The 16,714-nt window shown below is 40.1% G+C and overlaps 1 protein-coding gene across 1 annotated transcript in view; it reads right to left on the bottom strand.

Annotated features, from left to right (window-relative positions):
• The window catches only part of DIP2C (disco interacting protein 2 homolog C), a gene marked incomplete at both ends in the record, with an annotated part of 317,089 nt that overhangs the window by 39,766 nt on the left and 260,609 nt on the right, over positions 1-16,714 (bottom strand). The window contains 6 exons of the mRNA XM_084280380.1: positions 5,819-5,949; positions 8,687-8,796; positions 8,915-9,026; positions 11,652-11,773; positions 13,550-13,673; positions 16,437-16,517. Coding sequence (XP_084136506.1) covers positions 5,819-5,949; positions 8,687-8,796; positions 8,915-9,026; positions 11,652-11,773; positions 13,550-13,673; positions 16,437-16,517 — 680 coding nt within the window. The remainder of the gene's footprint in view (positions 1-5,818; positions 5,950-8,686; positions 8,797-8,914; positions 9,027-11,651; positions 11,774-13,549; positions 13,674-16,436; positions 16,518-16,714) is intronic.

Raw genomic sequence — 16,714 nt, 5'->3', positions numbered from 1 at the left:
GTAATTCTAGGTATGGTAGAGATGTGCAGTAGGTACATCTAGGCATGGCACATTCTAGATATGGGAGAGGTAATCCTGAAACAGGCACTGAACAAATAAGACAGTTCCACCTCATTTAGAAATGCAATAGCCATCAAGAGATGGCTGAGCTATCAGCTTTGCTGCTCTGATGCTGGAAGTAACAGAATCGTGGTGAATGCTGTGGTATCAGAGGATCAGATAGGATATTAGGAAACTGGAGGTAAAAACACAAATTCTGGAGGCAAAAATTACCATCCTGCAATTGCAAGAATATAGGATATATTGGAATAGGTGCAAGAATTTAGTTCTATAAATACCATGAATGAGCTGGAGCAAGATCGTTTCTTCCACTGCTGTAGAAATCTGTTGTCAAAAAAGTAACTTCACCTCCTGATATAAGTCTTGTAACAGGAGCAGACACAGTGCAGAACTGCAAGACCACCTCATGGGCTTGGACAGCTGTTCAGCAGTCTCCTCCAGTTTTACAAAATGCAAAAGGAGTAGGCAAAAAACAGAAGACAATAAAGGAGTAGGACTACAAAGCATCCCTGCATCATGTTGTCACAGCTTCTGGGATGCAGATGCAGGGTGAAATGCAGTGGTAGCTGAGGTGGGAGATCACCTGTTAGAAATGTTCTCTTCCTTTACAGGACTGCAAAGCAATCTGGGGGAAAAGCAGTATTCCCATGCTGGATCAAGTCTCAGATTTTGGCAGCAAGTGAAGAGCCTTGTCTGCCTGCACTAAGCAAGGGCTGCCCAAGGACAGGAATACTCCAGCTAAATGCACCAGGATGTATTTTGGTATGATGATCGCAGCACAGGTTCCACTGCCTGGCAGGCTGCTTGGGCAGCATATGGAGATGCCTGGAAGGACATCTTGGCAATTAACTGTTCCACTGAATCAAAGATTTACCCCGTGTTGTGCTGAGGCAGATTAACAGTAAAATCTGAGGTTTTATTATAGTTCCAGAATTTTCAGCAGGGCAATAAATGCTGACAAATGGCAACTGCAATTTGCAATTGCATTCTGGCAGACTACTGACCTGCCACCGCCCTTACTTCTGGTCTCCTCAGGTGATAGAAGCTGCCTTCCCACTGAACTGCAGGAGGCAGGTAGGTACTGCTGGGTATATGCATTTAGTTTCTGCATTTCTAGAGATGATATCCGGCAGCTGGTGATGAGAGACAGGTATGGGAATTGGGCATTTGGTAGAGCTTGAAATAATTGAGTTGCCATGTTCATAATTCAAAATCAGTGAAAAGAGCCTCCATGCTGAGGGAACCTGAACAGGACTGATCAAAAGCCTTCACAATCATCTGCATCACAGCTTGTAGGAAGGACAGTACGGGCCACAGAGGAGAGTGTCTGGGCATATATCTGACCTAGATTTCATAAGACTTGGGCCAAAATGAAATCTTTGGCTCTGCTGAAGACTCACTACACTACATGCACAAAAAAGGGACCTCAGACCACCAGTCCAGAGGTGCCCAGCTGGCATACTCTGCTCTAGCATCATGACTGCACACAGTAAGCATATAAGCAATCAGTACTGGAAAAACAGAAGTATCTCCCAAAGAAGTTTAATGTACACCAAAGGGGTCATCGTGTAGGACATGCAGATTGTCCCAGAAACAGAGATCTCATCCATTAATCTCTGATAGGTTTCTGGTGCCGAGAACTTTACAACTTCTACATCAATGTACTGGGAGCCGGTGAGAGGGGTGTGCCATAACACTTCGGTGTCTGTACCCTACCAGATACCTGCAAACCTTCAAAAGGCTTTAGCTTCTCTTTTCAGAGATGTGTTTCAGCAATCTCTGAGTCTCACAAGTGAAGCTTTCTAACGGGGCTCCAGGTTGCTCCTGGGCACTTCTAAGCAGATGTGTAGCTTCTCACTGGGAAGCGTGTTGGTCATTGCTGCTGAGAACAAACCTGGCAGCACCAGTAGTGGGAATTCAACAGTGACTTGGTGGAAGTTTATAGAATGGTTTGGGCTGGAAGGGACGTCAAAGCCCACCTAGTTCCACCACCCCTGCCATGGGCAGGGACACCCTCCACTAGCCCAGGCTCATATCCTTCACTTTCCATGTCAGAATTATCTTTTTTGATGTGGCCTTTAGGCTTCTTAATACAATTTTGCCTTTGTTTTGGTATAAACGGGCTGAAAATTGGGTGAATTGCTCATGCCTGCCAGATATCTTCGAGTTAGCCTAAAAACCCTGACAATATTTAATGAGCCCTAGCACACTGAAGTTTTCTGTAATGCAGTTCTCATGCTAATACGGCAATTCCTTGCTTACTTCTTGCACAGTTCTACCTGTTTGCTAAACAAGAAACCTTGAGGTTTCTTGCTGCAGAAGCTCCCAACAGCACCACTGGGGACTTCAGTTTGTAGCTATGGAACAGAGGCAGCAGGAGCAGGACAGGAGAAAGCCACCACATTGCACCTTACCTGGAAAGCCTTCCCAGGACCATTTTATAGTATTCATGCTATTTATTATGTGGCCATTGTGGAACAGGAAATTCAGTTCCTCTGATCCAGTCTGATTCTTACTGACTTGCCCTACTACAGTCTCAGCTTCTGGGAACATACAGGAAATCTATTTAAAATTATTGATGTACCTAGCTTTAATTTCAGCAAGGTCATTTCTATCTTCCAGTAGTAAAAGTAGAACTGCAATATGGGTTGGTGTAGCTGAGATAAAATGGAGGGAAATCCTTACTCTATCGCATCACTCAGTAACTACCAATTAAGCAAATCCTTATTAATGACCTGTAGAATACTCTATTCTGCCCTACAATGAGCAGCACTGAGATAGAGACATCTTAATTTCTTTTTGAACAATGGAATTTAGTTTGGTTGGGGGTTTTTTGTACATTGAAGGACACTTTTTTTCCTTTTAAAAACTGTAATACAATTTAAACAGTAACGCAATGCAACCCAGAGTGCTGGGATCACCCTCTCCAAATAGATGCCATTATTAAGGAGAACAACTCAAAAATAATAAAGTACTCTTTTATTGAGTCATTATTAAGAACCTGTTAAAATTAGGAAGTCTGGGGTTTGTGAACTCACATGGGGCTGATGAGTGCTGCCACAACCTGGAAGTGCTGTTCAATGACAAATGTTCAAAGGAAATCCTGCTGGAGCACACAGCCAGTTTAGAGGGAATGTGGTAAATCCCATTTTTTTGTAAATGTATTGCTCAGCTTTGCAAGGTTTCTTGCCTTTATTATTTTATACCCTTTAGGCCATAAAATAATAAAATAAAAAATAAAAACTTTGCAAAACTATGCAATATATTCCAAACTTACCAAAGGGCTGACTCCACGCTCCAGCAGTTTTCCAAGCAGCTTTGACCTCGCAGAGTGGGGCATGCTGGGGCACTGCAGTGCAGCAGCCCAGCACAATGTCTAAGCACTTACAAGGGGGATAAAAGCTTAGTTTTTCTTCCATTTCTCAGTCAATGCCTCCGTAATAAAGGGATTAAAATGTACTTGTCATTTTAACCTCACCCAGCACAGGAGGTTGCCTTCTTTTCCTGCTGGGCTCCTAAAATGAAGAGTTCCTATTTAACTCTCAAACCACCGCCAGCTGATCAGAAATTGAAGATCTAACTTCATTTCCATGTGCCATCAGAAATGTTAATGTAATGAATGGGAGTGTTGACAATCATAACTTTACAGTAGAATCCTCTGAGGTAGGAATCTGGGCTGTAGAAGTTGTGGGGCTGGGGAGGTATTGCTTATGTTTTTACAAAGAGTAAGAGGCGAAGTTGCAAAGTTTTAAGTTATGAAGCGTAAGAGTCTACATCCTCCAGGATGTATTTTTTGCTTTCACATCAAGTAATACTCATTTCTAAAATAGTAATGAAATGGAAATTAAGTCTGTAAGTGGAATTAATGAAGCTGTACCTGATGTCAGCTTTCTCTAAATGACAGTCACAATTCTAGCAGCCTGCAATTTTTCTGGTTTTATAGGAACGTGAGAGCAGTGGCAAAGAAGAGATTGACACGATGGTTCATATGATTAGAGTGCTGCTGGCCTGATCTCAGTTTCTTCAACTCTCTCATTTCCCTTCTCTTCTTTGAAAATGGTCTAATATTTTCAGTTCCTTCTATAAGCTACAGAGGGGCACAGGCCTTGATTGCTTTCCCCCAAAGGCTTGCTGCCTCATTCACTTGCCAGTCATAAACAATTTCCTCCTAAAAGGCTGAATGCTATCAGTATTGAGAAGGACCTAAGGGCAGCAAATCCTTATTTGTCGCAAATATCCTTCTGGAATAAACAAACGTTTCTGTATTCAGGAGAGTCACAGACACCAGAAATTACCTGGGCTTTGGACAGGTCAACATTTAACTGTATTTTATGAGCTGTCATGATGTTACATAGAAGTTATTCTTGGATGCTCTGTGTCCCAACATTTTCCCTTACAATAATACTCTCTACGATGCTGTACAGCCCATCCCTGGACTCACTGAATGCATCATGGCAGATGTGGCTTAGCCCCCAGCAAAGCGAAGGCTGAGCAGCACTGACATCAGGGCACACTGGAACACGTAAGTCTACACAAGAAATATTCAACTGACTTTAAAAATCAACTTTTAAAAAATTTAACGGAGTCATTTTATTAAAATCTCAACATTTCTGAAAGGTTTTCTGAGGATTTTTGCAGCCTCAATATTTTTAATTTTGTATTGGGGAAAGGAGATGTTGAAAAACCTGACTTTTCAGAAGACAGCAATCTCTAATCCCTAGGGAGAATCTGAAATAATATTAAGGCAAGTATAGTTTAATCAAGAAAGACTGACCAAGAATGACTACAAGAATAATGTTAATCTTTGGCCCACTTAACAACAAATATTTCAAAAGGGCAACAAAACAGGCCAATTGCCTACTTTTAAATAAAAAATACCTGCTGAAAAAAGATTGTTGCAGTTGTTATCAAATAGTGTTTCTTTCAGGTATTTGGTAAATTGATAGAACAATAAAAAATATTTTTATTGCCCTGGATTACTTTTATTTTAGTAACTAAAAATAGCAGCACTTCTGACACTAAAGAACTTCCTATGGTGGGAGCAAAGATGTCAGACTACTGCGACTCCAAGATGTCTTAATAAAAATGTCCTCCATTAACGCTCCCCTAGCTCTTTCCCTTTGCCTCTGAATCAGCCCAGTGAACTTTAAAAAAAAAAAAAAAAGAAAGAAAAAAATCGATGTATCTGCCTTCAGTGCTGAACTGTAACTTCCCTGGAGTATAGAGATTGACAGAATTGTTAAATTCCTAAACTTCTTGCTAACAAAAAAAGCTGATTCACATTTCACCAGAAATGTTGTGGGTTTTTTTCTGATGGCTTTGTTGCTGCCATAGAAGTATCCTTCTGCAAGAAAACACACTTCCATGTAGCTGCAAAAAACTCCCACAGATGAGGGAAATCCTGGACATCTACTTGTGCTTTGAGATTAGAAAAGGAAACCAGTTCCTTAAGGCAATATTGGTTAAGTGCTGCCTTCATACAACAAAACCAGCCAGACTTTGCAGAGACAGCAGTAAAACAGCAGGAGGTCAATGAGAAGCTGCATTGATGCTCTGCACTAAGTCTAAATACCTATGGTCATGCCCTGCTGAAAGCAAGCATATTCTCTCTCCATATATCTTCCAGCAATTCCAATTGCCTATGCCAGTCCCAGATGTACTGCCTGTTCCTCCCACCCTTTTATCACTCACTTCATCTGGTTTGTTGTCTTACAGTACAATGGAAATGGTATTTCAAAAGGTTGAGAAAAAACCTCACCTGCAGAGGCACCAGAGGACAAACCCAAGTCCACAGTAGGGGTCCAAGCAGATAGCAACTTCTCTGGAGGGATAAAGCTCACACTGCAGCTTAATAGAACGACAAAAGGCACTAGTGGCTGCATGAGACATCTGAAAGACAACAGCATGTAATTAAAATGATCAACTATGTCATTTGGAAGACTCATTCCCAAGCTGCAGCAAGTGTTTAAATCAGTTACAGGATAAAGAAAACAAATAAATATTGACTTTGTGTGCAGTGTAAAAACGCATGGAATTTATATCTAAGATAATTTTCCTTCAAGAGTGCATCCAAATAACTGTGCAACAGAAGGGAAAACAGAATGAATGATAAGTTTGAAGATACTTAGGAAGAAAGCTGTGAGTGGTTTAAAGATGTGCTCCAAGATACATGAACACTAAACTTTCTGGAAGAACAAAGGAATGAGTGACTGAAGGATGAAGTATTTTGTTGATCATCAGTAACATCTTTCTAAGTGCATATTTCTTAACACACTAAATCATAGAATCATGGAATATACTTAGTTGGAAGGGACCCATAAGGATCATCAAGTCCAATTCCCTGCCTGAAGAGGACTGGGCACGCAAAATGGTACTAAGGACCTTTTTAAACCATTCAGCGATAAAGATCCCCAGTAATGTCTGTAAAATGTCTTCATGTTATCCAGCTCCTAATTGAGAAACAGGCTCTGAAAATCTTGGTAAGAAAGCTCTCAGAGATAAACCAAGCAGAAAGTAGCAACAAAAAACCTGATGGAAAGGAAATTCTTCTGACTCTTTCCCCCCAGCATTAGGGTGTTTCCCCCACTCACACATCCTGGCTTAGAAATTCTAACTACAGTGGGAACAGAGTCACATTTTTCACTGTTTGTCCTCTCTGTTAATAACAAGAAAGATACCCACATTAGAAATGCAACCTGAATAGCATTTAACTCTTCTAACTCTTGATGCCTTGCCTTATATACTGTTAGAGTCAGTGGAGTGGAACAGGCATTTAGAAGGTAAAATTTATTTGATTTAAAGGTAAACAGGGGAATAAAGCTCCAGAAGTGGTCTTTTCTCCATTGCCAATGAAAGCCATAGCTGAGGCTGGATACATTCCAAGTGATACAAAAGGACCAGCTCACTGATGTCCCCATGGTGATCATCTGCAGTCTGCAGATATTAATTCTACTCTAGCTGAATCAATACCTCTTTTTCACATGGGATTACACTGAACTCCATAGGTCCAGAACTGGTGTTATTCCATGAACTTTTACACCATAGTTGGTGCAAGTTATTGAAAAAGTTGAGAGTAAACATAAGTGGGATCTACCTCTTCCAAAGTGATCACAAAACATTCATCAACTTTTTATAAGCCATGTAAGTTTCTTAGCCATTTTTAAAATTTAGCACCACTGTATTAAGCATGTAAGCCTTGTGGTCTCTTAAGATCCTTTTATAGTTAATTAATCACTAGTGATGATCTAATAGATGTTAACTGTTTACATAAACGTGCTGAGTGAGTGATCTGGAGGCTTTGTGACCCACATATCAGAAATTAATCAAGAATTTCTTGAGAGACTTATCTGAATTTCCCTTTAGCCATATTAAGAAAAGGTTTATTGACTTGACCTACCTTTGACTATCTCTGAAGCTCTCCAAATACTGACTTTGCATAGTTAGGAGTCATTTCTGCAAGTCTGATAAGGTGAAATTCAGACCTGATTTAATATGGCTGACTGCATATGAAACAAGCATTTAAGGCTTCCTTTAGAAGAAATGAAGACTGATGTGACATTCACCCCATTTGAAAATAGATGTTTCAGATAAGTCTGATAAATAACAGCCTAAAAGCCCCTACTTCTCTCTGTTGATTATTGAGGAGCCCAAGTTGATTACTTGCAAGCACTGTAGCTATTTAAAGTTGGATGAAATTGATCTTCCAGGAGCACCCAATATGTGAGTATTGGCCAGCTCAGCCATTTAAGTGTTGGTCAACCTCAGGCTGGTAACTTCACAGCTCTGTGCTTCACATTTTCCACCTGTGAACTGGGAAAATGGTGCTTTCTTTATAAAGTATGCTGACAGCTTCTGAAAACAGATGGATGATGCCAAAGAGCAATTCAATATAGGCTATAAGTATGATACATCAGCAGAGATTGCTGAAGTAATCATAATCCTTGGATATGGAACAGATAGGAGTAAGGAAGTAACAGGTAAGAGTAAGAGAATTTTACCTCTGCCTGCCTCCTTCCCAGCACTGGAATAATAGGTAAGTTAGTAGCTAGATAAAACAGCTTTGATCAACTGTGGCTAGAGGGTTGGAGAAAATGGCAGAATAGAGATTAGAAGAGCTGAAGATGCCTGAGCTTATCAAATTCATCAATGAATTTTTTGCTGTTTACTCTACTATTGTAGCATGTGAATATCCAGAGACAGCTGCAGTTCCCTTAATTGCATGATGAGAATATTGAAAACCAGTGGCCAGTAGCTGAGTCGCAATAAAGAGGAAACAATAAATGGGCACTGGAACAGGTAAAAAAAGGATGACTGAGTCTCATTTCCTTCACAAAACAGAAGTAATAGCTGCATCAGTTGAAGATTGCTTCAGGCAAGTAAGTTAGTGGGCTATCTGCAGGGGTACTGGAATGAAATTTTTAGTCTGAAGAGGAGGAGAGGGCCTAAACTCGCCACACACAGTACTGCAGTGAGCATTTAATGTTAATGGAATCAAAGAACGACTGCAAGGGAGGAAGCAATTCAATTTCTATTACCAAAATCAAAGGGAGCTACAAATCCGGGTCAATGTACCACCTGCCAGCAAGGCGTGACAGCAGAAATGCCAGCTGTAACCAGAAGTCCCTACCTTTACCCCTGCTAGCATGCCAGTTGTGGAGACACTGAAGTCAAGGTAAGCAAGCGTTTCAGGGTTAGAAGGTTTGTAGATCTGTGCAGGTCGCTTCTTTGGCAAATCGTCTAGTGAAAATAGAGAAAGAAAATGTGTGTATCTTACTCCCATGGCAGACAGACCTCTGAGTGTTTGACAAATAAATGATAAAAGAAGACACAGAGGTCCCCTAGCCTTAGTACTCACCTGTATCTAGTACTGGAGGCCATGTTCTGACATCCACCGCTGCTGCCGCCTCTCGCGACCGTAACAATTTACATATTAATTGTGTAGTCATTAAACAGGCAGAGCGGCTGACCTAGGGATTTCAGAAATAAAGAATAATGCATTGGGATACTGATTAATTGTCCCATGAAAACGAGCAAGACCATGATTTATTTTCTGCCAGCAAAGAACACAGGTGTATTAGTCTCTTGTTTTTCAATCAGGACGTGGAAAGATGCACAAAAAATGCAGCTCACAAAGCAGACAGAGTCATGTGAGTTTTACAAATGACATGGAAATTGCACTTTGAGAAGAACGTTGTAGTGAAACCAAAATCACTTTTACAGTGAGAATGTGACTTTTCTAACACATTTTATCTGCTATCAACCCAGAATGCCAGTGTAGAAGGCTGTGACCAAAGCATTTAACATGTTATGGTAATATATCTTGGTTTACAAACAGTATTTTCACATAAATCAAAAACTGGCCTGATATTTATATGAATAGTTTTACTATCTTAAGTCAATTTTATGTTAACCATACATTTCCAATTCCGTGCTAGTGATAAACCACTGGGAACTCTTCTGATATCAGCAAAAGTAGCTCTAGACCAGAAATTGTGCAAGTGGCACTAAGACCTGAAATGGTGAGTTTACTGCAAATACCATCTGCACTGAACTTTAGATGACACATGCTGAAGGCATTCTCCTTTTAGATTTTCTATTTAAAAAATTCATAAGTAGCAACTGCACAAATATTTCTTACTGATTATAAAAGTTAATATATTTAAAGGAATCTTCAGACAAACATAAATAGGAACACTGTCAATCACTGAAGATAGTACAGAGGAAAAACTGAAAAGGCAACAGCATTCCTTTCCCTGAACTCTGAAAATCTGTGCAAATATCTCAGTATTTTTTTCTCTAAGGAATCTGAAACATTTTGTTGCAGACTGAATTTCCAGCAGTCAACCTAAGGATACCAGTAACCATACGTACTGTAAATTTTACAACTGAGCTGCTGACTGTAATCTCATGGAAGTCAACTTTATAGAGCACATGAGGAAATTAGAAGCGTACAAGCACTAACCCAAGTCTACTTAATTCCTCTAACTCCATGATTTCTTTGTATGAACAATCTAAATATTTCAAGCCAGAAGTCCAGATAAATATTGCCACTTCAGCATCCCTCAATCCAATTGTGTCACTGTTATGGCAAGGCAAGGAAATTCTTACATAGATGATCTATGAAAATCCTTATTTGGGACATAGCGAAGCCATAAAATTAAAGGAATTTCAAGAGCTGGTGATTACTGGCCCTTTTAGGGACTGTATTATCTGGAAGATCACAAGGTTCATTGTAACACAGAATGTCCATGCCTGGAGAATAGCAAGTCAGAGGTAAACACACAGGGATGGTGGGAATTAGAAAGAAGATATCCTAGCTACAGATTAGCAACTGCTTGAGATGGGGCTCAATAATGTTCAGTTATGTTCTACTAGTGCCAGTTCATCACCAAAATACAATTATGGAGGCTTACTGTCTTTGAAAGGTGCTGGTAGACATACAGCATGTCAGAGTACACATTCACCCCATCACACCAGGAAATGTGAATGATTACACTGGGAATGAAAGAACAGCCTCTATATTTTAACTTCTACAATGTCATCTTTCTCCAAAATGAAACAAAATTTTCTGTATAACAGAGCTGAGAGGCTTTTAAGTCAAACTGGCATTAATAGGGCTAATAAATGTAAACATTTTATTTATTTAGTCTATTGAAGGAAGAATGATTACAAGTCAGCTTAGACTTGTTGTATTTACTCATCATGAAACCAAAAAGATCTAGTTAGCCTATTAAACATCAAAGGAAAAACAAAATAGCACAGTTGGCATCGCTTCTGTAATTTTAACAAGTGATGTTTAAAAACTGACTGCCCAAATATTAAATAGTGAGAACCTTGATGACAATACCACAATTTCTTGTTCCTCTACTGATACTTTGTGACATCTGATGCCATAAGGAAAGACACAAATTATAACTATCTCTCGTACTTATTACTTGAAAACATCAACATTAATCAGAAATGTTAAAATCACATTAGTTTCAACTTGTTTTTTCAGAGACACAGAATTTCTTTCAATAGATTAGAAACTGCCAGATGTAAAAGGCTACCTCTTTATAACCATTTTATTTCCCTCAGTAAGAAGCACAGTGAAGTTATTTATGTCCAAGACTAAGCATTATTAGATAAAGCCAAAATACTAAGCGAAAGCATTGAATGAAAAAGTCTGAGTAAACTTCTCAACATGAAACAAGATCCTGACCAACACCTTCACAACAGAACTCTGAAATTGCTTCAAACCACAAAACAATTAGATGCACAAATCACTGTCAGGTCTGGCTCAGCTTTCCATTGGGATTTTTCTCAGTAGTCTGTGCAACGTTGCCAAGAGGAATCCTACCATTCTTGGCATATAACAAAATACAAGAAAGCACTTCAAATAGATTTCTTGAGAACAGTAGTGTAACTGCAGGTTAATGTGACAGAAGGTTACGTGCTGTCAAGCACTGTTGACTCTGCAACACACTGAAGTCTTGAATCTTTGGAAGGAATACAACTCTTCAACCCACAGCACCACTCAAGTTGCTGTTCCTAAAGATAAGCAAATCCATTGCCCATTTAATCTACTTATGCACTTGCAGGTGTCTGCTCACCTCCACAATCATCTTCACCGTAGGTAACGTGGTAGCTATGTTCTGAGGATGTGGAGGTCGAACTGTTATTGGCACACAGCCTGCATACAGGCATCCGTAAAATGCAGCAATCAGGTCTATTCCTGCATGAAGAACAAAGCAAAAATCCTCCCCTGAAAATCAAATAATTTAATCACAGACACCTATGTCAGCATAAATATTACTTGGAACTCAACTCAGAAGGTTAAACGAGCGACTAAGCCCTTTAACAGACTTCTTTTTAAGCCCCTTGTCAGTATTTGTTCAGCTTCACCGATTCCTTTCAATCCTACTGTTCTTCTGAGCATGACAAACCAAAGGCGACACACAAGGCTGCAGCCAAGTAACCACGCTGAGGTGAACTCCACTTTTATGACCAGGAAGTAACCTCTTAAAAAGATCGATTTCTACAGATTCATTATCTTCCTAAATTTAAAGTTACAGACAAATGAGTCTGCAAAAGAGGGATACCCCAGCAAAAGGATGAGGTAGGATGATGCCTGTTCCTATCAGCTGCAGAAAGGTTTCATTAAATACTGTCTTCCTCACGTACGTTTTAAGATCAGATAAGCAGCTTTGACATATCTACCTGAAATTTTTCAGTAAAAAAAAGGAGTCATGATCTTGAAATCCTGCTTTTAAGATAAACTGAGGTGGTGTTCTAAATAAATATTGACTGCGGGTGACAGATTGTGGACAGCACACTGCAGGCTATCCAGAGAGGAACAAGGTTGCCTTGAACACTGTTGTTTGATAGCTCTCTGGTGCTGTGCACAGGCTGTGGTAAGACGACAACAGGGGCTGTTTTATTCTTTCATTCAGTGCAAAAGGATCTGCAGCACTGGTAGGTTATTGTTCCTTCAATAAAATGCTTCACTCATGGGAAGCGAAATACAGAAACAAACAAGTTTAAAATACTAGTCAATTTTTGTGGAAAAGGTTTTCTCATATTAAGCACTGAGAAATTACTCCTATAAACAATAAAGATTTTACCAGTATCTTGCAGCCCTTACAAACCAAACACGATAATACCGACCTTAAATCAGACTGTTTGTTTCACCAACACACATGAAATGCTAAAGATAAAAGAGTAGCACTAGATCAGAAATAATTTCAAGCAAATGTCAAACATGGTATTGGTAAACACAGGTTTAAAAGCCCTCATGTCAAAGGATGAAAATCCAAACCACAGAGAGCTGTCTAGGTTAAAAAAATCTGTAGAGCAAATAGTGATTATAATTTGGTCTTTCTTATTCCTCTATTTATTCATTGTATTTCTACTCTAAAAAAACCCATTACTTCCTAGGTATTACTGCTTCAACCTCATCAAATGCAGTATTTCCAAGAGAGAATTGCCCAGAGAAGCTGTGGCTGCCCCCTCTCTGGCAGTGCTCAAGGCCAGGTTGGATGGGGCTTTGGGCAACCTGGGCTACTGGAGAGTGTCCCTGTCCATGGAAGGGGGTTGGAGCTAGATGGGCTTTGATGTCCCTTCCAACTCAAAACCTTCTGTGATCTATGAATTCAACAGATTAATCTAAGAACGCTCAGCTAATGGAATATTTTAGCAGAAGTGTGTGCTCATAAAATACTGTATTTCCATCAAAGAAAAGCAATCATTCAATTTGACTGCTTATGAGGGACAGGTTTTGGAAACACAGATTAAAATTAATCTGATCCCAAAGAAATAATATCTAAGTGCATACATGAAGAGAAATTCTTTTAAGTATGTTTGACTATGTTTAAAGAAATGTGCAAAAGGAAAAATTTTGGTTTTTGCCAATGAAGGCAGTGTACAGGTTGGTAACACCACCAATGCAGCACCAGTCTAAAGGACGTTGACAAACTTTTGGGACTACCAATGTAGCAAGGCAGTTTTTTACCTGGTGGATAAACCAAAGCCACGTGGTCTCCATCTTGTAAATGTCCCCTTTCCATCAACATGACAGCAATCTTCTCAGCTCGTTTATGTAGCTGGACGCATGTTAGTGAGTTGGCTATTGTTCCCTGCATGGGAGGAAAGATAAATGTCACAGCAAATAATGCCATGTGCTGAAACTCTGTTTTCCTTTGCACCTTAGAAGTTACTGGGTGAGGAGCAGCCACAATATGTCATGCAATCAACTTAAATCCGGAACCTTCAGACTTAGGCCAAGCTGTAGTTGGAAGAAAAAAGATGCTTGTAAAGCAGAAAACATTCTCTCTTCCTTTCTCTGTACCTTCTGCCCTCAACAGCAGGTTTGGTCTAACCAAGGGAGTACGCTAATATCCTGCCCATGGAACCTGTACTTTTCTACACAGGCAGCATTCCTGCTACAGCCAGGAAAGTGCCTTTATGGTCTCTGCAGCAATCCAGAGAATCTGTGGACAGCAATCCTGAAAATTGCACTTCATTGTCTGCATGCTGGAGTGCAGCCAAATGGCACAGCAGAGAAACTTTAAAGGACATGAGACAAAAGACACAGGCGAAAACAATACTTTGTGATGGGGAAAAGAATTAGTCTGGAACAAAAGCTAAGCACATGCATAGAAATGAAACAGAGAAGGCATTTGTTGAATTTTAGTAACTCTGGTCAGCATGAAAAAGAAAGATGTGACAATATGCTTCAGAGTTTGGCTTTTTGAAGCACTTCAAATAGCACTAACCCAAAATTATCCAACAGACAGTGTTTTAAACTGGATGAGTTCTTGCACTTAATGACTATATATACATGTATATACATACACACACATATATGTGCACATTATAGGCCTGCCAGTAGGAATGTGCTTACACTCTGTTCTTTCTTTCAGGAAACTGGCTGTTCACATAGTCAATGGAAGAAGGACCCTTGATACCCCCACCACATCAGATGCACAGGCCCCACCAACACAGACAGGGAATTGCTGCAAACCATGTAAATTTGCACAAAACTTGTTTACATCAAAGCTTTCTGGCACTTGCTACATGTGAACTGGCAGAAAGATGGTGTTCATATGAAGTGCAGGAAAGGGGAATCCTGTTGTTGGACAAGAATCACTGGGAAGCACCAGGCAACTATTCCCTTTGGGTGTTTTACATGAGGTGTCCTGCAATGTAAAGGTGTTGCAATCCTTCGTGACACACACTAAAAACAAGGTATTATGCTAAAATATTCTAAATTCTCCAAAATCTTGGGTTACAGGAGAACACTAATTTCACTGGATTTCTATCAATTATCCACTGCAAGATGCCTGGATGGTTTAGAACAAAGTGTACCATGTGCAAGGAAGATAAAAAGGGAAAAGTTACAAACCAGAACTAAAATTCAAGACAGGTAATGAAACTTGCCTAGGTTAATCCCCACCAAACCTGCCACTCCTTTCCATAAAACATTGAATCTCTCCATAAAGGGCTCCATCTCTCAAATTTGATGTGATAAGATACTCCACGCTGAGAGCAGTGGAGAAACTGAATTTCAAAATTCAATTATTTTTCACTTCTATGGAATGATAAATTACTTCATTAATCCTTGTTTTGCACATTGTGTCCTTCCCTCCCACTGTTTGAACCTTCTGCCAGCATGGGAAGTCTGGCTTTATTTAAAGCTCAAAAGCAACAGCCTGTGTGGAGGAGATGGGATGGTCCATATCACTGCCTCTTTCTCGCAGTATCCATGCTCCTCAGTTACAGGACCGAACAACGCTCCATTTTAATGGTGTAATACTGAATCTATAAACAGTATTATGTCTTAAGTTTTCTACTTTGTCACAGATAGCTGCATTACTTTTTCACTATAGGTGTTCCCATTATATTAATTATTAATCTAACTTTTACAAAGGTGATTTAATGACTTATTGGTAGCCTCAAACTGAACTTTGGTACCGGTAATGCGGGGTGGGGAAGCCTACCCTGTAAATACAGTAAGTGGTCATTTCACAGAGGTTCACAAGTCACTGGGGTTTAAGAACCTAAGTTGCGTGGAACCACGTGGCCTGAGACAACAGCAGCTACTCTAGGTGGCCCAGGGGAATAGCACTGTCCCAGGCCTCTCCTCTCCCAGAGATACACACAGTTTCCCAGTTTTGACAGATGTGTCTAGATGTACTGCAGTGGGATGGTTTGGAATCAGACTTCCATCCTCTACAGTGGTCATGGGAATTACCGGTTTGTCACCTACAGCCATCGAGGAAGTCTGTAATCACCCACTCTGGCTAAAACCAAGTTCTGTGCCACGTGACACACATTACTGAATTTCTGATAAGCAGTGAAATGCTGTGCCAGGCTCTACAGAGAGATTTATTAGCGATCCTTCTGCAGACCTGGTTGGACTCTGGACTTGCCTCCTCGTCCCCTCCCCTCCCCTCCCCACTCTCATCCCCCACCCCCACAGAGGATCCAGTTTCAAAACCAACAATCATTGTTTTATTTAGGGAAAATATGTGGATTTTGCCAAGCCCTTGCTTTTCAAACTGGAAATCAGGATGGTGAGCAGTATTAAGTATTACTCTTTGGTATAGGAACAATCAGAATTGAAACAGATTTGCAGTGTCAGCTCACCCACAACATACACGTGGTGGAAAAAGACATGAGAAGTGTGTAAGGTGCACTGTCTGATACAAAAGCAATCTATATTTTGACAACTGGCAATGATTATTCTCTTTTCCTTTCTGCCTCAGTGAATGTTAAATGTAACAGCTGAGTATTAATGGGAAAAGAAACAGAAAGGCCGTGTTCAGCCACAGCACAACCTGGTGTAGCTGAAATAACCAGTGTGTCATTTTCCATGAGGAATGGTCTGAGCTTCTTACCCTGCAGTTGAGTAGAGTGTAAAGCACATGGTCAGGAGTGGTCTGAGCTCTCCACTGCAGCACTTCTGAGAGGAACAGGAACTAAAAGAAAGCAGTGATACACAGACACTAAATAACTATATGGCTTTAAAAAACAGATAATTATTTTTGCTGGTTTAGCTATGCCTTTCTTATATATGCTACTTTTCACATCAAGCACTAAACATGAATTAGTTCTCTTGTCATACCACATTTTGATAGCAAGGTGCTTTTGCATGGTAGCAGCAGCCTCTCTGGAA

The sequence above is a fragment of the Gallinula chloropus genome, assembly GCF_964237585.1.
Source record: "Gallinula chloropus genome assembly, chromosome: 2".
In the NCBI taxonomy this organism is placed as follows: domain Eukaryota; kingdom Metazoa; phylum Chordata; class Aves; order Gruiformes; family Rallidae; genus Gallinula; species Gallinula chloropus.
Note: the sequence above shows the minus strand (reverse complement) of the source record. Positions and strands in the feature narration are given on the sequence as shown.